Source organism: Protopterus annectens, chromosome 6.part1 (assembly GCF_019279795.1).
Source record: "Protopterus annectens isolate FY-2018-M chromosome 6.part1, PAN1.0, whole genome shotgun sequence".
Classification (NCBI taxonomy): domain Eukaryota; kingdom Metazoa; phylum Chordata; order Ceratodontiformes; family Protopteridae; genus Protopterus; species Protopterus annectens.
In genome coordinates this window covers 109,772,003-109,796,056 of record NC_056738.1, presented here as the reverse complement: position 1 = coordinate 109,796,056, position 24,054 = coordinate 109,772,003, and the positions used below count along the sequence as shown (strand labels likewise).

The 24,054-nt window shown below is 42.3% G+C and overlaps 1 protein-coding gene across 2 annotated transcripts in view; it reads left to right on the top strand.

Moving 5' to 3' along the window:
- Positions 1 to 24,054, top strand: part of LOC122805417 (neurabin-1-like) — a 1,624,240-nt gene that overhangs the window by 1,038,020 nt on the left and 562,166 nt on the right. For both annotated transcript variants that reach the window (XM_044075548.1, XM_044075549.1), the window contains exon 14: positions 4,536 to 4,607. In XM_044075548.1, coding sequence (XP_043931483.1) covers positions 4,536 to 4,607 — 72 coding nt within the window. The remainder of the gene's footprint in view (positions 1 to 4,535; positions 4,608 to 24,054) is intronic.

Sequence of the window (24,054 nt, the reverse complement as noted above, 5' to 3'; positions counted from 1 at the left end):
AACATCAGATTCCTGGGTGCAGACAATAATCAACAGAGGTTACCACATTCTCTTCAGTCAGTCAATTCCACCCAGTCAGAGGGACATAGCCACATTATAAACTCAAAAGCTGTTTCAAAAAAGTCATCCAAGCAGTCTCACCATTCTACTGAAGATTCTTTTTAGTGCCAGAAAAGACAGGGGACTGGAGGCCAATCTTGGATCTCAGTGTATTGAACACATTTGTACAACAAACAAAATTCCAGATGGTCACAGTTCAGTCTATCCTTCCATTTCTAGAGAAGGGCGATTGGATGTGCTGTATAGAGCTTCAGGATGCATATTACCACATAAAGATGGACCAACTCTCCAGAAGATATCTCTGCTTCTGGCTAGGAGCCAGTCATTACCAATTTCGAGCACTGCCATTTGGTCTCACCACAGCCCCCAGGGTGTTCACCAAATGCATGGCAGTTGTAGCAGCTTATTTAAGTCTACAGGGATTCTGTGTGTTTCCATATCTAGACGGCTGGCTCCTCACTGTCCCCACCAGGCATCTACTGCTTTGCGTCATAGATTCTGTTCTACGCCTTGCTGAGTTCTTAGGCATTTCAATCAACAAAGAAAAATCACAACCATCTCCCACCCATTACTTGTAATTCATTGGAGAAAAACTGTATACAAAATCCTTTGTGGCCTCCCTTTCTCATCACAGGTTGTTAAAGTTGAGGTTGCAACTTCCAAGTGATTCTCTCTCAAGAAAAGTTCCTGCAAGTCTGGTTCTACAACTTCTCCGATCCATGGCAGCAGCAGTCACTTTAGTCCCCCTGGCAAGGTACCACATGAGGCTGCTTCAGTGGCTCCTGGTGTCACAATGGTCACTTTTAACTCACTCCATGTCTCATGCAATCCTAATAACAAACTGCTGCAAGAAGGATTTACCTTGGTGGATGAAGCCAGACGAGAATTTATGGAGTCGTCCTTTCTTCCCTCTCAGCCTAAGGCTGTAGTGACCACGGACACTTCCCTGATAGGGTGGTTGGGAGGGGCATTTTCAGGGAAAGACTGTCCAAGGTGCTTGGTCCCCTCAGGAGGCCAATCTGCACATCAGTGTCCTAGAACTGAGGGCAGTGCTTTTAGCATTGCAGGCATTCCAGTCTGCCCTTCCTTCAGGGACAGTTGCTATCCAGTCAGACGTCAGTAGTCTGGTACATCAACAAACGGGGGGAACCAGATCCTACCCACTATGTCAGGAAGCCCTAAGAGTTTAGCAATGGGCAGTTGCCTCCAACCGCTTTCTAATAGCAATGCATATTCCGGGGAATTCCAACATGATTGCGGACAAACTAAGCAGGTGTATCCTTCTGCCTCACAAGTGATCTCTTAGTCCCTACTTAGCCACAATAATTTTTTGTCAATGGGGTCAGCCTTGCTGCGACCTGTTCGCTTCTCCCATAAACCACAAATGCAGCAGCTACTTTGCTCTAGTACCCCCTCATGGGGAAGTCCCCAAGAGACTCATGTCTCTGTGACTGGCCCCCGGGACTTTTGTATGCCTTCCACCAATCCCTCTTAATTCTCCAGTTTCTGAGGAAAGACCAACGGTTGAGAAGCAAAGTGATTCTCATTGCACCTTATTGGCCCCATCAAGTCAGTTTCCCTTTCTCTGCCCCCCACCCCAACCCATGGAATGTGGATCTAACTCTGGACCTGCTCACCCCCAGTGCTTGGTCCATCCCAACCTTCAACATCTCAAGCTGACGGCTTGGTTACTCCACCTCCAGTAATTGCCAGGTGAAACGATTTGCCCTCCCCAGTGCAAAAGATACTTCTGTCTTCTTATAAACCATCCACCAGAAAAATTTACCTTAGCAAAAGGAAGAGAGTTTCTATTTGGTCTGATACAAACGGCTTTGATTCTTTCTTGGCTCCAGTCGATAAGGTGGCAGACTATTTAGCCACCTTATTTCATTTAATATCCTCAACTTCTACAATTAGAGTTCATTTGGCTGCCATTTTGAATGTCCATAACAGATTTGATGATCTTTCTTTGATGTCTCACCGTCTTTGCAAAATTTTTCTTAAGGGCACTCAACAATTGAAGCCACCTTTCAAAGATCCTATATTGCCTTGGGATTTAACCTTAGTGTTGTAATGCTTAGTTCATCAGCTGTTTGAGACAGCAGCCACTTGTGACCTTAAGTTTTTATCTTGGAAGACCCTCTTCCTAGTAGTTTCTCATGTCTGCTAGGAGAATTTCAAAGTTGCACAGTCTGTGTCTGAAGTATCCATATATCATTATCACTCAGAACTAATCCATCCTTCCTTCCTAAAGTGGTGTCAGACTCCAATATCACCCAGACCATAGACTTACCAGTCTTCTTTCCAAATTTTTCAAGCAAAGGAGAGTACGGCTTGCATATGTTGGACGTCCACAGACAATTATGTTTTTACTTGTACAGAACAAAATCCTCTAGAAAAATCAAACCAACTATTTCTATCCTTTTCAGGTACTAGATTAGGCAAACCAGTTTCAAAGGTCACCAATGGTTAAGAGACTGCTTTACCTTTATATATAATCAAAATAAACTCAAACTACCAACAAAAGTTAGCGCTCATTCTACAAGATCTGTTTCCACTTCAGCGATCTAACATTCCAGAGCTTCTATGGAAGACCTATGCGCAGCCGCAACTTGGGCTACTCTGCATACCTTAATCACTCATTAGAAATTAGATATGGTCTCCAGAGGAAGAGCATCTTTTGGCTCTATGGTGCTCAGAAATATCCTTCCTTAGGGCCATCCAAGATCTAAATTAGCTGGGGACTCTGTCCCATCAGTCAAGAATGAATGAAGATTGACAACTTCAGATAAAGAAGTATGTTCTTACCATAACGTTCCATCTGTGTTGTCGATCTTATCTTCATTCATTCTTGAAATCCCACCCTCCTGCCCCCCCCCTACAGATTCCTGGAGGTTCATAACTAGTCGTGGGATTGTTATAGGGTTGCTGCTCAGACGGAGCTTCCTTTTTTCTTTATGATAGACAAACTCGATCTGAGGTAATGGGAAAGAGGGGCCAGTATGGGTAGAGCCTTAGCTCAAGAGCTTTTGGCTGACACGGGCTAGTATAATGGCCTAGTCAGTTCTGCAGATTCAGAACCGAACCCATCAGTCAAGAATGAATGATCGACAACACAGATGGAACGTTGTGGTAATAACATAACTTCTTTTTTTCCTGCTGGCACTGAGTTTTTTTCTTTCTGCAGCTTCTGTGTGACTCATTTTTTTGTCTCTTTGCATCCGTGACTGTTTCATTCTCTCAGCTACCTGTGGTTTTGTCAGCTTGGTTTGTATTTCAGTGTTGTCTGGATGTGGATTGAATTGCTTTACCTCATACTGTTCCCTATACAGCTGTTACCTGTCTGTCTCCAGTTTCAGTGGACTATGTTTCAACTTTATAGATATTCTAAGGCCATCTAGTCTCATGACCTTTCGCATCTTGCCAGTACCCTTCCCCAAGCATCACCTCCTTTCTCCATGATGGCCATATCAATAAATCCTAGAGTGATTTTGTGGATACCTATCCAGTTATCTAGTTTGTTTAAAGGAAAATAGTGAGTTGCACTGCGTAACATGCAAGGAAAGTTTATTCTAGAGGTTTGGGAGGTTTTGGATTATAAACCTATCCCTCCATCGTGTTTTATTTATCTGTTGAATATTTAGGTCCATACTTCTAGTATTGGTAGATATGTTGGATTTGCAGAGAAAAAGGTTGTCCAGGGCAATCAGGTCTCTAATGATCTCCCCTCAAAAGTCTGTAAGACACTGTGTAAAGGAATAGATTTTTCAGCCTCTTTTGACAGCTTATGAACTTTAGGTCTGTGAGTTTTGGTTAGGAACCTTTCAGGGCTTTCCAGTTGTTTGATATCTTTAATTAGATGCATCTCAAATGGAACAGTGTACTCAATAATTAGCCTGATTGGTGAGTGTAAGGAAGTGATTACCACTTTAGACCTTGATGATATTCCTTTGGCAATTAGCTGGGGTAGTTAAAAGGATTTGCTGACATTTGTTACTAGAAATGAATAGGACAGCTGAGGAAAAGTCCAACCAGGAAAATAAAAGAATTTAAGATGATAAACCGAGATGCTATAATGTACCATTAACAGTGACATCAAGAGATCTGTTGTTATAATACGTATTTTACTCAGCTGTACCTTAATGAGTGATACAGGCAACAGACTTGTAAAGTTATACATTCGTATTTCTACCAGATTTCTTTTTGACAGCTGATGTCACTTGTTTGGTGTTTTTATGCATATTTGCCTAGGAGACTGTCACAGTTGCCCTTCCCCTCTTAGGAAGAGCAGTGATGATTGCCAAGGGGGCCAGCAACCCCATCAAGCAGACATATTTTTTGATAGCTTCAAAAGTGATAGCTTATATTTGTGTTTGTGGTTATTTATCTGACATTTTTTTCAATGATTTCTGACTGAAATTGTCCTTTAAAGTGATTGAAATCTTTTAAACATATGATGTGTTTTCTCCTGCTAGTGGTCTACGGAAATCTGGTGGCAAAGGAAAGAAGGGTGACAAGGAAAATCATAGAGGCTCATTTGAAAGTCGGTATGTATTCAGTTTTTATTTGTTTAATATACACCTAAATCATCATTTCTTTGCCTACTTCAACTTATTTCAGAGATCTTGCTCAGAACACCTTTTCATAAATCTTTTGCATGCATGCCTCTAGCCTACCTTACTCATATTCTCAAACTTTCATTGTTTGTTTTTCTTATCCATTGTACCCATAATATTGTTTTTCTCTGTAATATTGTTAATTTGTCTCTATTCGTATGTATTTGTATGTCTGTTTGGGGCTTTTCCCCTCGGGTCTCCACTGAAAAAGGGTAATTCTTACCCAGCTGGACCAACCCAGTTAACAAATGCAAATAAATAAATAAATAATGATTGTATGGTTTCACTTGAAGTTATATGTCTAGTCTTCTAGGTACAGTATGTAGGTTAAAGTGTGTCTTAATGTGTTTTTGAATATATTTTTACAGCTTAAATGTTTGCCTTGAGCTGTGAAATTAAAAATGTAGCTGACTTTTTGGTACAGAGTGATAGAGCCCTGATGGTGACATTGCTGACACCAAGTCTGAGTAGTTCCTTTCGACACTGGGGGAGCTGATGTAGGTGGGATGGGAATACATAGTTTACACCAGATCTGCCTTCACAAGAAGATGAGGTTGCTTTCATATACTGCAGTTCGTGACTCCAGCCACAAGCCAGCCTTAAACTTTAGGTGACATGTGAGATGTGTGTCTACTGCATATCATTTTGCTCAGGAAGCAGGCAGTGTGAAAGCATTCATCTGCAACAGACCAGTGCTGAAGATATTGCTGCTCTTCTGTTTTCTAGCCTGCAGAGAGAGTAGAGAGTATACACACATAGTAACATTTGTGTGGATAGGCAGATTCATTAGGCAAATGTATAGCTATCTTGTCCTTCTCTTCATATTTATGAAAGCTACAAATGTATTCCAGAAGGTCAAGGAAAGGAGTATCAGTGTTGTGCATTCGAAAGTAAAATGAGCTGCTTATATCCATTGCAGTTCTCAGTCTTGCCATCCCCATCACGACATTTTTTTTTTTTTTTTTTTTGCTTATCTGCTTGTGGAACTTCTGTGATTTGGAAGAGTCTTTGAGATTCATGTGATTATTCTTGACTCATAGTGAATGTCTGTATGTGGGTTGTGATTGTGCTGCAGCATTAACGATATGCGTGCAGACAAGTGTTTAAAAAATATTGAAGTTATTTAAAAAAAAACTGAGGAAGTGGAGCACCTGCCTACATGAAGGAAGTTTACTTGTATACAATTTAAATGGTCTGAAGTCATCAGACGAAGGCTAGAAAAGGGTAATTGGAGTCACAATGACTTCTGTCAGCCCATCAGGGAGGGAGAGACCTAACTGTGGAACATAAACTATTGTCTTATCACCCTTAGAGATGAAGTATATGCCTTTCACAGGAAAGCAGTATAGCTGTTCAAGCTTCAGTTGCTGTCTTATGTATGTGCAGATTGCTTGCAGGTTACAGCTTGTGATATTTATGTTCATCACTACCATTGCCTCAGTGGCATTTTAGGTTATCTGCCAAAGTAACCCAGTACTGGCCAGCTTTCAAAAGCTCAGACTCCATTCCATATCTTTTTCTGTGACAGCTTTTCTGCTAAGTTTATTCTGAGAGCTAAGCCTACAGCTGTCACAGGAAGTGAATGTTCAGGCTTTTCCCACAAAGAAAGAGAGGAAAGTACGTAAAGCCAGAGTAATCTAGCAAGAGTAAATTTGCAGCCAATCACAGTACCATATAAAAACCAAATCCAATAACAACTGAATCAGAGGTTAAAACCCACCTCAGCTATGCCCAGTCTCTTGGTGGCAGATGGATGCTGCCACTGAAACAATAAGGAATTTGAACATCTACTGTTACAGGTAAGTAGGACTTGTGCAGTTTTACTATGTTAGTCAGTCCCACTGCATCAGTGGTAATTTGATAGATTCCCAAAACTTACCCCACCTGGGAGGGGGAAGAATAAGGGTCCAGGAGCTACTGAAAATGTCACTGAGGCAGTGAGGAATTCGAACATCTACTGTTACAGGTAAGTAGGACTTGTGCAACTGTACTTTTTGCCCAGCTGTTGCATCGGGCAACCTTGTTCCTTCCTGCCTTCTCCTCCCTTATTTTACCTGTCCAGTGTTTGCTTGCATGCCATGTGTCTCGTCTGCCTTATTGAAAAAAAAGCAGGTTGAACTTGAGTGTTGCAGTTAGAAATCATCCCCTTCTCCTGCAGTGACTGGCCACATGATTGAATACTTTCATTTCCAGAATGAGTGGTGACCAGGTCCTGGAGGAGGTGTACAATCCTAGATCTGATAAGTAAAGGACAGGACATGAATGAGACTGGGTACCAACAGTGAGATGTTTTCTATAAGTGTGGTGGCTGAACCTGGGGACTTGCTTCCTAGACTGGTAGCTGCATTCCATGAAAATAAGTAGTCATATCAGCTGTCTTCCCACAGACAAGTTTTTGTAAGTGTTGCTACAGGGCTTTTCTGCCTACCGGTAATATCTCATCATTTTAAAGATCCTGTGCTAGCTTACTGCAAGAGTATGGCATAAAGACTTCTGTTTACACTATTGCTATACACTTTTAAAGATCAGTTGCATAATTGTAGATATTCTTGCACAAGCTAGTCAAACAACTGCCAACCATTGGCAGATGTAACTGCTTTAGGTATAATACACCACTGCTGTATTACCTAAGGAATATAGCGTATACTCCACACTTTCTGAATCTGCCTTTTCACAGTGAATATCACCTATCTTCTCTGTATTGTGATGTAGCTAATGTGTCATTCACCAAAGTGTATTTGTCATGTTGCTAATATATCATCGTTCTATTATGTCCTTATGCTGATATTTCCATATTCCAGTGTGTCATTTAGTCAGTATGGCATCTTGCCTCTCTGTCATTTTCGTAACTTCACCAGTGTGTTTCAGTATTTACAGTGTATCACTGAGCTTATTTTACAATGTTGTTTAATGACCATTATGTATTGTTTTACACTGTTTTTGCCTCATGTCCTGGGTTATGGATGAAAAAAGGGTATAGGATTTAGGCCATTCACCTGGTAAACAAATAAATAATCATTACTTTGTACCAAACTTATTTGTGTATTACTGTTTAGTGAAAAGTAGCGGAGTAAAAGCAAACATATTAATGACATAAAGACAGTGTGTGACAGTTGGGTGTATGTGGAGCAAATCATCAATTTTTTTGAATCTTTTACAATCTTAGGGGTATTTTCCCCCTTACAGTACAAGTTATCACTGTACTGAGTGAGAAAGGCAGTCCTGATGTTCAATTCCCAGCTCTTTCTTGCTTCTCCTACAGTTTGTCTTTGTCCTTACTTGCTTAGTTGTTGAGTTCCTTCATTAGGTGCTGAAAAACAACTTTATTACACCTGAAGTTAGATTACCAGCTAGGACCTGTGTAGATATTGCCTGTACTGTCTGTGAAAGTAGTCCAGTAATAAAGCAAGACAAAAGTACTAGAGCTTCAGCCCATCCTCCAATCAAAGAAGAAAAGAGAGACTTGAGGTTTGTCTTTGGGGGAACAGGATGGTTGCAGTGGAGGGAGGCAGTGTCAAAGAATGTCAGGAGAGTCTTGCCTATGTTCCCAACCAGGAGTCACGAAGACAGATGAAAGTGATTAGGAGGCCTCATGCAGGCCAAAGCTGTTCCAGTGTAATCCAAATTCCCAACAGCCTCCCTTCCTTCACCGACCGATTGCTGTCTGTTGGTAATGTTTGTGTCAGTTGTAAACTGATGCAAAGAAGGCAGGAGAGAGGTGCTTCTCTGACAGCCACTCTGGTTAGCAAGTTTAAAGGTCATACTATTATAACTTCTATATTTTAAGGAGCTGGGTGATGAGGCAAAAAGCAGCAGGCTTTTTCTTATGACAGGTGTTCAGATGGAGTACTTTGATCCAGCGTGTGTTTTTTCTTCTTGTACTCCACTCCTTTCTGAATACATTGTTTGGGTTGGGATAAAGTGACTCCCAGTAACTTTTGTTGGATCAATGATTTTGCCGTCCATGTTTGTCTTGTACTGTAAGTTCAACATGTGGCAAGATAGTACCTAGTAAGTGCAAAATGTAGTATTAGGAACTGTAACCTGGTGATAGCACAGAGCCCTGCATATGCCTGTCAAGCCTCAGTAGCATTTATGGTAGCTGTATATCCTGTAATAGTATGAAGCATTTTTAGCCCTTCAACGAATACCTGCATTGCTGCCTGTGATACAAGATATAGGTAGGGCTAACCCTGACAGTTCTAGAATGTTATCCTGTTTCCTGATGAATTTGGGGGAGTAAGAGGGACTTGAGACTCCTGAAAAAGGATAATGATGCATTCCTTCCTGCGATTTTTCCCTTTATGACCCTTTGGAGATGCACAGGGTCATGAAGTCTAATTTTCCCCAAAAAGACAGCCTGTGATTTGAAAGGAAGGATCATTAGCAGTGGGCTGTGAGGGCCTTGTCCTCAAAGATGCCAGATTTGTGGTATGGAAGACCCCAGATTCTGACCTTTGAGCTATGAAACAAGCAGATTTCCTTAACACCGCTTGAGGAGTGGAGTGCAGTGCTTTAGAAGTATCATGAAGTAGACTGGTATGTAATCTAGAATAGGTTCTTGAGGCTATATAATTTTGCCACCTTGTCACCAGAAGCAGAGTCTAAGGCACTAGGTGTGATATATTTTTTTCCTGTTTGGCACTTTCAAAATTTGAGCTTTAAATTACTTGTCTTAATATTTACCATTTGTAGCTTTAGTCTTCTTTAGTGGACCTTCTTCTGAAGGATGTGTCAGGACCCCATGCTTATGGGGTCAAAGAGTCTGTCTTCGCAAGAATCTTATCGTTATGTTCTCATTTAGCATCCTTGCTTTCTGCTCTAATTTTGATTGTTCTGATTCCATGACCAGGGCTGCTGCCTCACCTATTTATTTGCCCTAGCTGATGCATCTCAGGCTCTCTTCCTTTATGGAAAAATTATGCCTTTTCTTCCTAAATGTCCCTTATATGGAAAAAGGAATCCTACTTAAGCAGCTGTCTTGACATATGTTTGAGGACGGCCTGTCTCCATAGCGCAGAGATAGATCCCTTACCTAGACCCAGCTGACCAGGGTTTGATTAGCAGTGCTCAAACTGGAGTAGCTAGATAAGGAGGGGAAGAGTGAAATGTATGCATTCACTGGCACGTGAGTTAGTGATTTCCTCTTGTGAAAATGGGGGGGGAACCACAACTTGTGCTTCCATGGGAGAAGTAGGTCTTTTTGGAGGCAAGTCCCATACAAAAATGAGGGAGATGGTCTGCTCATTGTACCACTTCCCTGAAGCTTGGCTGGTTTGCATTGCTAGGGGTTGAGTCTAACAAGAAAAAGCTGAACCAACCCCGATGACTCCTGAATAATGACCTTTCCCATGGTAATGAGGAACAAATAGGTTGATCGATCGGGGGGGTGATGATGATTATGAGCAGGAAAATGAGGGGGAGGTGACAGATTTGAGCATATGAAGAAGAGAAAATAGACACTGTTCACACTGAAGGATCCATATTGATTCCATTCTAGCTCCCTCTACTACTTTCTTCAGATACGTCCAGCTTGCTAGGAGGAGAATTTTCACAGAAAAAAAGAAGACCAGGAACCATCAGATTGTATTGCTGTGAAGTATACTAAGATGCAGGGTTCCTGTGGGCTATTCAGAAGTTTGACTGTTCTTTAAGATTGCCCATCCAAAACTCATTCTTTGAATTTGTCTCATCATGGAGAGCCTTTATAGAGCAGATGGGCTTTAGATGCAGTCTACAAAAGCCACATTTTGTGTCTCCTCCATCATGTGCTCTTCTTTGGAAACCTTTGTTTTCTGCAGAGCTGCAGGACTACTATTAGATTCTTTAATTCCAACTTTTCCTCTTTCAAGAAGATATGAAATGGTGCTGTATCCTGGTTCTCTGAGATTTCAGCAAGCATGTTCAACATTGTAAGTTCTATATGGTGACTTAGTAGTGCCTCTGCCACAAGACAAGTTAATGTCATGGATTATTATGATATATTTCTGTCAGAGAACCACTCTTTGGATATTTTTCAGACTCTGTGCATGCACTGTTGCTGTCCTTCAGCTGTCAGCTGTTTCCTAAGTTTTCATCAAGGCTTTATTTGTGATGGTAGAATCATTACAGAAGAGAGGTCTCCTTTGGATGCCAGGAACTTTGTCTGAGAAAACGTTGACAGGTGTCCTGTTGAGGACACTATTGTAGCTGTAGTCCTGTCTGATTACAGTAAAAAAGGAAAAATCCATTCTCATTCCCATGTTATCTCTCCTTCATTGGAAAGAATTTGAGTTCCCTTATTTGCTATTTATTTCTGGCCTAGTAGAAGTACCCAAGAGGAAATTGTCTTTGCATCCTGGTTGAGGTAGCAAAAACAGAATCAGGCCCACATGCTTCTGCTCCCCTTTGGTCTGATGGCATTCACAATCTTAATGTTCCAACTGGCTTGCCACACAGTGCAGGTGCTTCATTGTTTGTAGTGGCACCACATGCATATAGTGTCTGACATTGCCACTGGGTTCTGATTGGTAGATAGTACCCACTAATGTCAACACAGAATTTCCCTTCCTAACGCTGAACCTGTTGCAGGCTCTAATGATGTTTTCTTGGAAGGCTGTGGAGCCCACCAAGGGCCCTCACTTGTGAATGGAAAATAGAGTACCTGGAAATGGGGACCTAATGTAAACATTTTAGAATTGAGTGCAGTATTCCTTTTCCATGAATCAGAAAGCAAGTTGAAACTAGAACCGCTCCTAGTTAAGATGGATGAGTTTTCCTTGAGTGTAAAGTGTCTAAATGAAACAAAGCTGTACTTATGTCTGATGACTTAGGTTTGGCTCGCTATCCCAGAGCTGGAGACAAAGTAGAACTTGGACCAAAACCAGGACCAGTAGATAAAAATCCAATAAAAATTAAAAAAAAAAATCACCGGTTAGACAGCCACAGTCAAAGTTCTCTTTAATGTAAACAGCATACAACTCCACAGTTTAGTGCTTTTGTCTTAACCAGAGTTCTTCAGAACTGTGGAAAACCAAACTAAAAGGAAAGTTAAAGTAGGGAGTGAACTTCCCCCACCAACATCAGGCAATGAAAGACAAACTTCAATCAGTGCTGTAAAGGAGTGTATCTAAGGCTTAAATAACAGAAGCTGTCCTTAGTTCACTAATAACAGAAACATTGTCATTAAGTCCTGGAAAATTTGAGGCATCAAGTTTCAGTTGCCAACACATTTCTCTGTGCAGAAGCATATTTTCCCAGTCACCACAGTAAATAGATATCTGCACCTGTTCTAATACAAAAAAGGTAAATTTTGTAAATCCCTCACAGATCAAAAAGTGTTTTGCAAATGCACTTTTGCAATCACCTTTCTGAATACTGTACAAGTACTGATAAATATGCTTAGAAAAGGCATTTTTAGCTTTGCCTATGTAGAAGGCTGAACATGTCTCACAAGAAGCCATGTGTACAACTCTAGATGTCTAACAAGTACATAGATTAGTAACGTCAATTTGTCCCAACATTCCCCCTTAAGAAACCAGTGTAGTTGGTGTTAATGTAAGGACAAAAGTGGCATGACCCACACATTCTAGTGACTGACACTCCTTTGGTAATACTATCAGACTTTTCAAGTAACATTTTCATGTTCGATTTGATGTTCATCGTGTTTCACTGTTGCAGTCATTACACTTGGGGTTATCCTGCTGGCAGGCGACCCGAGTTCCAAAGTCTTGGTCCAGAGTCATTTGCTGTCACCTCTTCCCTGACGTCAGTGCACCAGGGGAATAAAAGCTGCAACCGACGCCATTTTCTTCAGTCTTTTTTGCCGTGCGGTGCCCGAAGCATAAGCAGTTCGCAAGTGCCGGTCGGCTGACTCCTGGGATTTTCAAAATTGAATTTCAGTACCGAAGTCTTCAATAAAGCTAAGTACCCCATTGGGGAAACTTTTTCTTGCTCCAGACCAATGTCAGTAAAAGTTAATAATTGTATTTCTTGTGGGAAGCAAATACCTCATAAGGACTTCCACTCTTACTGCATTCCTTGCCTAGGCCCTGACCACAACGTCACTAGTTGTCGGTTTTGTGCTAGATTTAATAAACGCACTATTAAACGTCGGTTTGATTTTGTATTACATTATTTTGGACGAAGATTTAATTACATAATGCCGTCGGAACAACCAATGACCGGAATGTATAAAAAACGCAAAGACAAAGAAAAAGACAGGCATCCGAGGTCCAAAACCGATGACGAAGCCTCTTCTAGGCCAGTTGCCAGTTCGCTGGTTCTCAGTGAGGCGCTTTCGCAGCCCCTGACACCCGCTACCTCAGAGCCACAGGCCGCAACCGATAGCCACGTGGAGACACCGAGGCCTGTGGAAACTCAAGATATTAGGTCTACGGAAAATATACCCTCAGATGGGTCCAGAGCCACTGAGCAGGCACCGGCTTCTGAGGGTGTTTTCAGACCTTCACAGGTTACAATTAAAACTACTACAGCAGCAAAGGCAAAGTCAAAAACACCATTAAAGACAAAGAAACAGATGCTTAAAATGGCCAAAGAGCTTATTACTTTAATCAGGGGCTCCCATCCCCCTCCTGACAAAAGGCCTAGGCAAGACACTGATTATGATTCCTCTGATCAGGTTTCCATTTCTTCTGATTCTTACTCTGACCAGGGCTATTCTCTCCCTCCCTATGAGGACTCTGATGCTGAAGAGTCCATTCCTTCAGCCTCACCGCCTGAGGATTACTCTTTTGGGGAAACCCTGCACATCATGAGGGAACATTTCCATTGGGAGAGCCAGTATTACTGAGAATCCAAGAAAAGGCTCAGAGATTTCCTTCTATTGTCTCAGCACAGGCCCTTGGCTATCCCCCCTGTGCTTGATATTGTTGATGATGTTTTTTTCTGAATTCAGTCCGTCTCCAGATTCTTTACCCCCTGCACCAGTAAAGCCAAGTAGGTACTGCAGGGTCCCTGACTCTCATAAATTTCTTTACAAAAACCCCGCTGTGGACCTAGAAACTATTTCTCAGGGTCCAAAAGGGGTTAAAGCTTCCACTGCCAAAAATCCTGTCCCCTCAGATAGGGATTCCAGAGCTCTGGACAGATGGGGGAAAAAAGTTTACACTTCTGCTACTTTAGCTGTAAGAGCTTTAAACTGTCAGTTTCACATGCTTAAATAGCAGTATCTCATGTTATTGTTAAAGCAGAAAATGGTTACAAATACAGAAGGTCCTGACTGTAAAGAAATGCAGGATGTATTGCATGCAGTTGAACAAGTGGGAAAGCATACTCTGCAATGTGGTTTTGATTCATTAGAGGCTCAGTTATTCGAAGACATGCTTGGTTGAAAGAACAAAGTTTACCTGACCATGTTAAAATGAAATTATTGGATGCTCCACTACAGCATGATACTTTGGTGTTAAGGCAGAAGAGGTTTTAAAGAAAATGGAGGATAAAGCAAAGTCAATGCAAACTGTGAAAGATTTCTTACAGGTTCAGCCACCTAGATTTAGCAGGAACTGGCCTTCAAAAAACTGGTCCTTTCCAGTGTCAGACACGCCACAAAGAGGCAGATACAGATGCCCAAGAGGCAGATTTCAGCCCCAAGGCTCCTACAGACCTAAACAATGGGGTTCTTCAGCCCCCAAAGGAGGAGAAGACAATTCACAACCTTATAGAAAACAGTCACAATGACTTTCCTCTGCAAATGCCAAGCACTTACCAGTTGACAGCACCCCTAGGGGGAAAGCTAGCACTTTTCTCAAAAAATTGGCACATGATCACCCAAGACCAATGGGTGTTGAATATAGTGTCTCAAGGGTACAGGTTCCACTTCCACACGCTTGCAAAACCAAAAGGTATGCCAAACCTGCCTCAAAACCACGATTGCAGCTCTTATGGATATGGGAGCTCTTCAGAATGTTCCACAAGAAGAACAGGGCCAAGGATTTTACTCACGACTTTTCCTAGTACCCAAAAAGGACAAAATACTTTCCTGGATGTTCCAAAATTCAAAATGTTAACACTACAACAACTCTTGCCCATGCTGGGCAAAGAGGCTTGGCTAGTTACTCTGGATCTCAAGGAGGCATACCTGCACGTCCCAATCAGACAATCGTGCAGAAGATACCTCAGATTTATAGCAGGCTCAACAATGCATTATCAATTCTCTGCACTGCCCTTTGGCTTATCTACTGCGCCCAGGGTCTTCACAAAATGCCTGGCACCAGTAATTGCATTTTGCAGGCAAAAAGGAATTCAAATATTTCCCTACTTGGACGATTGCCTTATTCAAGCAGAGAGCAAGGACATTCTTCTAAAGCACCTGGAGTTTGTAAAAAGATTACTAATTTGCCTAGGGTACACAGTAAACGAAAAGAAATCAAAACTAGTGCCCTCTCAAGAGATAATATTCTTGGGTGCAAGCTTGAATACAGCTACCCAGATGGCTTATCTCACACCAGACAAACAAAGGCAACTGACTCATTACTTTCAAATGATGGCAACAAAGACCCAGCTCCCTGCAAGAAAAATTCTGCAGGCCCTGGGTTTCATGGCATCTTGCATTCTAGTAATTCCATATGCCAAACTGCATATGAGGTAACTACAATGGTATCTAAAAAGTGTTTGGACTCAGCATTGTCACAGCCTAGAGACAATCATAACCCTGATTCCACGCCTACAACAGGAGTTTCGATGGTGGTCACAGGCCTGTCAACACAACAAGGGACAGCCTTTCGCCTTACCTACAGCCAGGCAGACAATAACAACGGATGCATCGGAGTACGCCTGGGGAGCACATATGGCAGGAAAATGTATTCAGGGCACATGGCTCAAGGAACAACTGCATCTTCATATCAATCAAAAAGAGATGCTAGCTGTACAGAATGCCCTGACAGCCTTCAATGACCTAATACATCCAGGACAATTATTAATAAAGACGGACAATACCACAGTTATGTGGTACATAAACAAGCAAGGGGGCACACATTCCTACCCCCTATGCAGACAAGCCATGACTTTGTGGAACACAACACTACTTACCAGTTACATCTGCAAGCACAATTCCTGCCAGTTACAAAAAATACTGGCAGACGAACTAAGCAGAAATCTCATGGATCCTCACGAATGGAAGCTAAATCCACAAGTGTTCAACATGATAACAAGGGAATGGGGACGTCCAGACATAGATCTATTTGCCTCCCCTCACAATTGCCAATTACAGAAATTTTGCACAAGGACTTATCACTCTCAAGCATGGAAAGTGGATGCTCTGTCTTTCAACTGAAAAAATTTGACAGTCTATGCCTTCCCTCCGATGCCTCTTCTCACCAAGGTGCTTCTAAAAGTCAGACAAGAGAGGCCAAAAATGATCCTGATTGCACCAGACTGGCCATGCCAGCACTGGTACCCAATCCTAAAGATTTTGTCCCAAGGCCCACCTTGGCCTCTACCTCAAATCCCTCATCTTCTAACACAGCAAAACAATCAGATTCTGCACAATCAACTCAGAACTTTACACCTGGCAGCATGGCAGATAATGTAGCCACTCAGACTGCACCTCTCTCTAAAGCTGTTATGGATGTAATTTTGGAAGCCTGGAGACCCAGCACTAGGAAATCTTATGCGGAAAAATGGAAGAGATTCTGTGCTTGGAACCAGGCACAAGGGCTCGACCCACTGGCCCGTAATATGCCTCAGATTTTACAATACCTGACTGAGATGTTGGACAAAGGCCTGTCTTCTTCTTCTATTAAAATCCATGCCTCTACCATTTCAGCTTATTACAATACGGATCCTCCTATTTTTTCACATCCTCTACTACGACAGTACCTCAGAGGGGCAAAGAATATAAGACCCCCTAGGAGAGCACCAGTACCTACTTGGGACCTCAATTTTGTTTTAGAAAAACAAACACTGCCTCCTTTCGAACCAGCCAGCACAGCTGATCTAAAATTCTTGTTATGCAAAACTGCTCTGCTCCTAGCAATAACTTCAGCAAGAAGAGTTTCAGAGTTACAGGCATTGATGGCTGTGGAACCTTTCCTCTTTTTTCACCAGGACAGGGTTTCTCTAAGGACGAACCCAACATTCATGCCAAAAGTGGTCTCCAATGTGGCCTTAAACCAAACTGTTCATTTGCCTACTTTCTACCCAAATCCCCAGAATAAAGGGGAAATACTTCTGCACTCTTTGGATATTCACATTCACAGGCAGCTACGATTTTACTTGGACAAAACAAAAGCTTTCAGAAAAACTGAGCAACTGTTTGTAGCATATGCTGCAGGATCACAAGGGAAACCTATTACAAAGCAGACAATCTCCAAATGGATAGGACACTGCATCCGCTTCTGTTATGCACAACATGGCAAATCTGTGCCTAAGGGCATTAGGCCTCATTCTACCAGAGCAGCAGCCACTTCAGCAGCTCTCCTCAGAGGGGTACCAACCAAAGACATATTAGAAGTTGCAACCTGGAGCTCAGTGCACACTTTTACCAAGCACTACCACCTACCTCTCTACTCCAAATCCAGAGCAGGCTTTGCCACTGCAGTTCTGCAGGGTTTGTTAGCCTCGCCAAATCCAATCTAGACCCAGCCACCCTGGTTAAGCTTTGGGATTCTACCCAAGTGTAATGACTACAACAGTGAAACACGATGAACATAGTACAGTTGTGTACCTACCATAAATGTAGATGTTCGAGTGTATTCACTGTTGCAGTCCTGGTTACCCACCCACCATCCCCCTCTTTGCTGGGACTATTCTGTACTTCTAATACGATAACTGGAAATACTGAAGAACTAGAACAAAACACAAGCAGTACAAGCTGTTTTAAGCTGTTGCAACAGCTTGTACTGCTTGTGTTGTGTTCTAGTTCTTCAGTATTTCCAACTATTCTGTACTTCTCAACTCTGTACAACCTATGTGGAGTATTTGCTTTTAGAAGAAGAAAATGTTTTTAGTGATATATGCATGGTTGTTTCGCATATTTTTATCTTTATAGCCTTCATTTCTGGGGGCACCTGACATCTGAGGCAAGAAAAACTGAAGAAAATGGCATCGGTAGTAGCTTTTATTCCCCTGGTGCACTGACGTCAGGGAAGAGGCAACAGCAACCGACGCCGGACCAAGACTTTGGCACTCGGGCCGACTAAGGGTCACCTGCCAGCAGGATAACCCCAAGTGTAATGACTGCAACAGTGAATACACTTGAACATCTACATTTATGGTAGGTACACAACTGTACTTTTCTATAAGTGGAACAAACACTTTTATCAAGGAGCATCATCACATTCAAAAATACACCGGTTTCTTCTATTAATTTTCTCTGTTTGTTTAACATCAAGAGTATATTGTATGACCACGTTAGTCTGTAGGTTGAGGGGAGTAACGTCTTTACATTCTCTAATGCCCTCAATCAAGTCCATGCAAAATAATCGGTGCAAATGTAGTTCGTCTTCCAAGCCACACCTCGTGACTTACTTGCTCCAGGAGGGCATTGGGGTAACCATTCTCAGTAAACATCCTTGTAACTTTGTTGAAATCAGACAGACAAATATTGTCCTCCGATATCAGTCTTGGCACCCGGATAAGTTGGCTGTTAACAATGCCTCTTTTTTGGTGCATGGGATGACAGCTAGTATAAAACAGAAAAGAATTACAATAGGTAGGTTTTCTATATACTGAGGTAGAAAACTTGCCACCTATCCCCTTGCACAACTTACCTCTAAATATGCAATTTTTTGATAGTCATGCGTCATGATGGTATCGTCCAAAAATTGATAATACACTTTACAGTTCTTGTACAGTGGGTGAAGAAATAAAGATTTCAATTCCCACTACATCATTACTGGGTTGGCAAATAAAGGGGCACAGGCTGCTCCCATGGCTACCTCTGTGTTTTGCTTGTAAAATTCCCCCTCAAACGGCAAAACAAATTGCAACTAGGAATAAGATCCATAAAGTCACCAATAATAGATGTTTCCAAGTCAGAAATCTGTCCGTATTTGCCAACAATCTTGTTGAACCATTGTAACCCCACCTCATGGGAGATTACCATGAACAAGCTGTGCACATCACAGGTCACCATCATACTTTCCTGAGTTAATGTCACTTTTCTCAGTTTGCGCAGCAAGATCCAAGAATCATTTAGAATATGGGGAAAGCCTTTAAGTAGATGTTTTAACTTGTCCACATATTTAGCTAAAGGCTCAGTAACTGAGCCTCTTGCTGCAACAATAGGATGTGTGTGGGGGGGGCGGGGTTGGAGAGGTCTGAGTTAATCTTGGGGATTCCAAAAATCCTAGGAATCACTAGAAAATCTACTCTTAAGAAGTCATACAGGCCCTGTGAAACCTGTCGAAAAGCAACAACTCGTCAAGTACCACCTTGATACCGTGATATGTGATGTTAATTTTATTAATAGACACCAGTGAAACCGCGATATGTGATAATTTCATTAATAGACACCATTGAATATACGTCATTATTTTGTAGATGTCCAAGCAAGTGGTTAACATAGTGCAGGTGGTACATAATCACTAACTCCACCCCCCCCCCCCTCTTGTCAGGTTTCATACATCTAATTTCTTAGCTGTTCATAAACTCATGCAAAAGTTCTCTTTCATGTGCAGGGAGATTGTAAAATGTTTGCACTGTACTCCCCAGTAATACCACATATTTCCTTTTCACATTTCCTGTCAAATAGATGTACTACAGGGTGTAAAGGGCGATTCATAGTGCTCTTTCTTTTCAACATGTCATGAGTGGGAATAGAACTTTCACCAAATAACAATTGTAAATTTAATTTTCTGGTAAAAATTTTTAAGTCTCAACTGTGTCGTCCACCTTGGCCCTTGTAGAGGGAATAAAGTTAAACCCCTTAAGAAATAGTTTGTGGTAACCAGGACCAATTTCAACATCAGTAAAATTATAAATAAAAAAAAATCAAAACAAGATGAAACCTTGACAGTATCTGTATTTGTAGTAACAGTGTCCATCACCAGTGATTCTTCTAATACTGGTGATCTGTTCGTTTCCTGTAGGTTGTACCTCCATTGCCCCAATTGTTCCTCTTCCTCTCCTTGGGGTGAGAGTGAGTTACCTGTCGTGAACTTCCCCCTTGTTTCTTTGCTAAACGTTCGGATCGCCTGGGAACGTTCTTGTATAAAGGGAAGTCTTCCTCCTGTTATTCCTCACTGTCATAAAAATGGTCCGTTAGAGCTTTCCTTCTGATGTTGCTTTGGGGTAGGGGGTACACTGTCATCTGCTGGTAGTCTAAATCATCCCACCTTAGTTTTTTGTCCTTTCTGTTCTTAACTTGTACCAACTTTTTGTCAGTAGCTGAGTATATATTGTTAAATGCCACTCGGTGTTGGTCGAAAAGTAGGTCATTCATAATAAAATCAACCAACTTGGTAATGTCTTGTTTAAATTTTACCAGGCGCCTCTCATTGTCTTTAACTGTCAGCCTGGTCAATTCTAACCCAGTCCAGTCAAAAAATTGTTAGTTCCTGATGAAGTACCGAATTGGGACTTGCTCCCTGTGGATATTTCCACAATCTTAGTCCTTAGGGGACGCTTTTTCTTTTTAAACTTTTCCCCCAATGAATAGTTGTCAAGCTGTAACAGTTTAAATTTGTATACTGACTTATCAAACAAGGAAATTTGTTCTTGTAAGCTCAAATTGTAACCATAAAGTAGTCGGACACTCTCTCTCATATTTAAAAAATCAGATTTGTCAAGCCAACCACATACCTGTGAAGTAGATGAAAATTCTTCCAAATGGTTAGTCCTTTCAGTATTGACATCACCTGCAACAGAGTGGCTCGCAAGAGTCTCAACACAGAGGTTTATCTGACTTTGGTGCAAATGCTGGTTCAGCTGAGTAAGGGTTTATGTAAGCTGCTGAATCAACAAAGTTAAATTCCCAGCATCAGAAACAGTGTTTCACTGTTGCAGTCATCACATTTGGGTTATCTGCTTGCAGTAGCCCTCATTCGGCCTGATTATCAAAGTCTTGGGTCCTGCGTCGATTGCTGTCTCATCTTCTGTGATGTCAGGTAGTCAGGGGTATAAAGCATGCAGCCGACGCCATTACATCAGTCTTTCTTGACATGCGGTGCCCGAAGCAGAACCAGTTCGCAAGTGCCGGTTGGCCGACTCCTGAAATTTTCATTTTTGAGTTTCAGAACCGAAGTCTTCAACTAAAGCTAAGTACCCTGTTGGGGAAACCTTTTCTTGCTCTAAACCAATGTCAGTAAAAGTCAGTAATTGTATTTCTTGTGGAAAGCAAATACCTCATAAAAATTTTCATTCGTACTGTATTCCTTGCCTAGTCCCTGACCACAATGTACCTCGCTGTCAGTTTTGTGTCTTATTTAAACAATAAACTATTCATCATCGGTATATTTACGCTTCTAAATATTTTGGTACTCGGTTCAATTATCCAGATATGTCTTCGGTAAGCCACCCAACTACCGACATTCTGAAAAAATGCAAAGATAAAGACAGACAGGCCGCCTAGGCCCAAAGCTGCCGACGATGTTTCTCCTAAGCTAGTGGCCAGTTCGCCGGTACTAAGTGAGGTGCTTTTACAGCCCCTGATACCCGCTACTTCAGATTCGCAGGCCTCTACTGAGACCTATTTGGTGTCCGGTATGCCGCAAGATGCTTCAGCTGTGGAACCTGTGGATGTCTCTACCTTGGATGGGTCCGGAGCCACTGTGCGGGCACCGGCTCCTGAGGGTGTATTCAGGCCTACTGACTTGCATATTGAACTGACGCCATCGTCTTCTTCAAGGCCTAAAACTCGAACCATGCCTAGAAAACCGATGCCCAGACCGCTTGGTCAGGCCTCTAAAAAACAAATGATAAGAATGGCTGAAGACCTTATTACTTTAATCAGGGGAAGCCAGCCTTCCCCCTCTAAGAGACCTAGGACTGAATTTGCTTATGATACTTCTGACCAGGATTCTGAAATTTATGTTTCTTCTGATGACCAGGATTTACCCTTATCTACCTATGAGGATTCTGATGCAGAGGAGACTATTCCCTCTGCTTCCCCCCAGAGGATTTCTCTTTTGGTAAAACCTTGCATACTCTTCGGGAGCATTTTCGCTGGGATTTCTTACTCCTGCCCCCCAGCACAAGCCTTTAGCTATCCCTCCTGTACTAGACATTGTTGATTATGCCCTTTCGGAGTCTAGCTTGGCCCCCTGACTCTTTACCTCCTGCTCCCAGAAAACCTGATAGATATTACAGAATTTCTGACTCACATAAGTTCCTTTTTAAAAATCCTACTGCGGATCCTGAGACCATTTCACAGGGACCTAAGGGTATTAAGGCGTCTACTGCCAAAAATCTTACCCCCTCTGATAGAGATTCCAGGGCGCTGGATAGATGGGGTAAGAAGGTATACACTTCTGCAACCTTGGCCATTAGGGCCTTAAACTGCCAGATGTTCTTCATACCACATTGCTGCAGTCCTAACACTTGGGTAGTCCGCTGTCCCAGTCGGCCCGAATACCAAAGTATATGGCTGACGTCGGTCAAGGCGCATTAGTCTGACGTCAGGACGTCAGGGTACAAATGCGCATGACCGACGTCATATCCTCAGTCTTTTTTGCCGCATGGTCCGATGCAGAAGCAGTTTTGCAAGTGCAGGTTGGCGTTCTGAGATTTTCCGAAGTCGGAGTTTCAGACCGAATCCAAATTGGCTAAGTACCCCGTTGGGGATTATTTTGTTTTTTTCTTGCCTCAGTATTTTACCGGATGTCAGAAAAAGTGAATAACTGTATTTCTTGTGGGAAACAGATACCTCATAGGGATTACCATACCTTGTGTATACCTTGCCTAGGGCCTGAGCACGACGTTGTTGGCTGTCGCTCTTGTGCTAGATTTAACAAACACACTATAAAGAGAAGATTAGATTGTGCCAGGTTAGTTTTGGGAAGCGGTGTAATTATAAAATGCCGCCGGATGCTCCGACGCCGCTTATCAAAAAGCGCAAGGACAAAACAGCAAAGCCTAGGCTGGAAGAACCGTCCGTCCCGGACGCCGGTTCTTTAGAGGGCTCGGTGGAGCCAGGGGTTCAGCCAGAAATTTCTTTGGAATCCCAGGGAGAGACTTTATTACTGCAAGATGTGACCTCTCAGGAGGTAGGCCAGGCGGAAGGGGCTTCTCAGGTAGCTGTTCTTCCCTCCCTTCCTAAGGTGGTTAGGCCCTCCCCTGCTGTTTCCAAGGCTTCTCCCAGGGGCAGGCCAGGTTTTGTTTCAGGAGTTACCCCTAGTTCTTCAGGGTCTGTACCTAAGAAGCATATGCTTAAGATGGCAGAAGATTTGATTACTATGATTAGAGGTTCTATGCCCCCTCCTGATAAGAGGCCTAGGGTGGAACCTGAGCTTGGGAGTTTTGAGCATTGTTCGGATGCTTCTGAGTCTTTGGCTGAAGACTTGCAGGAGTATTCCCCTTACTCTGATTCTGATGTAGATGATTCTACTCCTTCTGCTTCTCCTCCTGAGGATTTTTCATTTTCAGAGACTCTTCATTCCATGAGGGAGCATTTTAAATGGGAAGGTCAGGATTTCTCTGATTCCAGGAAAAGGCTTAGGGAATTTTTGTTTCTACCCCAGCATAGGCCTTTAGCTATACCTCCTGTTCTAGATGTGGTAGAGGATGTTTTTGCAGAGGCTTCTCTGAACCCTGACTCTTTGCCTCCTGCTCCAGTTAAACCGGATAGATATTATAGGGTGCCTGAAGCTCATAAGTATCTTTTTAAGAGTCCTAGGGCAGACCCAGAAACTGTTTCACAGGGGCCTAAAGGTGTTAAGGCTTCTGTTGTTAAAAATCCTGTTCCTCCAGATAAAGAGGCTAGGGCTTTGGATAGATGGGGAAAGAAAGTGTATACTTCTTCCACTTTGGCCATGAGAGCTTTGAATTGCCAGTTTCACATGTTGAAATACCAAAATTATCTCCTTTCACAATTAAAGTCTAAGGTAGATGCTTTGGCGGAAGGTATTGAGTGTAAAGAGTTGCAGGATTTAGTTCATGTTTCTGAACAGGTGGGTAAGCATTCTTTGCAATGTGGTTTTGATGCTGTGCAGGCCTCTTCGAGGGTGGCTGCCACTGGTTCGTTCTTCGCAGGCACGCCTGGTTGAGGGATCAGAATTTAGCTGAGCATGTGAAAACAAGGATTTTAGATGCTCCTTTACAATCTGATGTGTTGTTTGGTTCGCCTGTGGAAGCAGTTCTAAAGAAAATGGAAGACAAGGCTAAGTCTATGCAGACTGTTAAAGATTTTTGCAGGTTCAGCCTCCAGTTTAGTAGAAATTGGCCTACCAAGGGGTGGACATATCCTGCTTATGATTCCCAGTCTAGGGGTAGGTCTAGACGT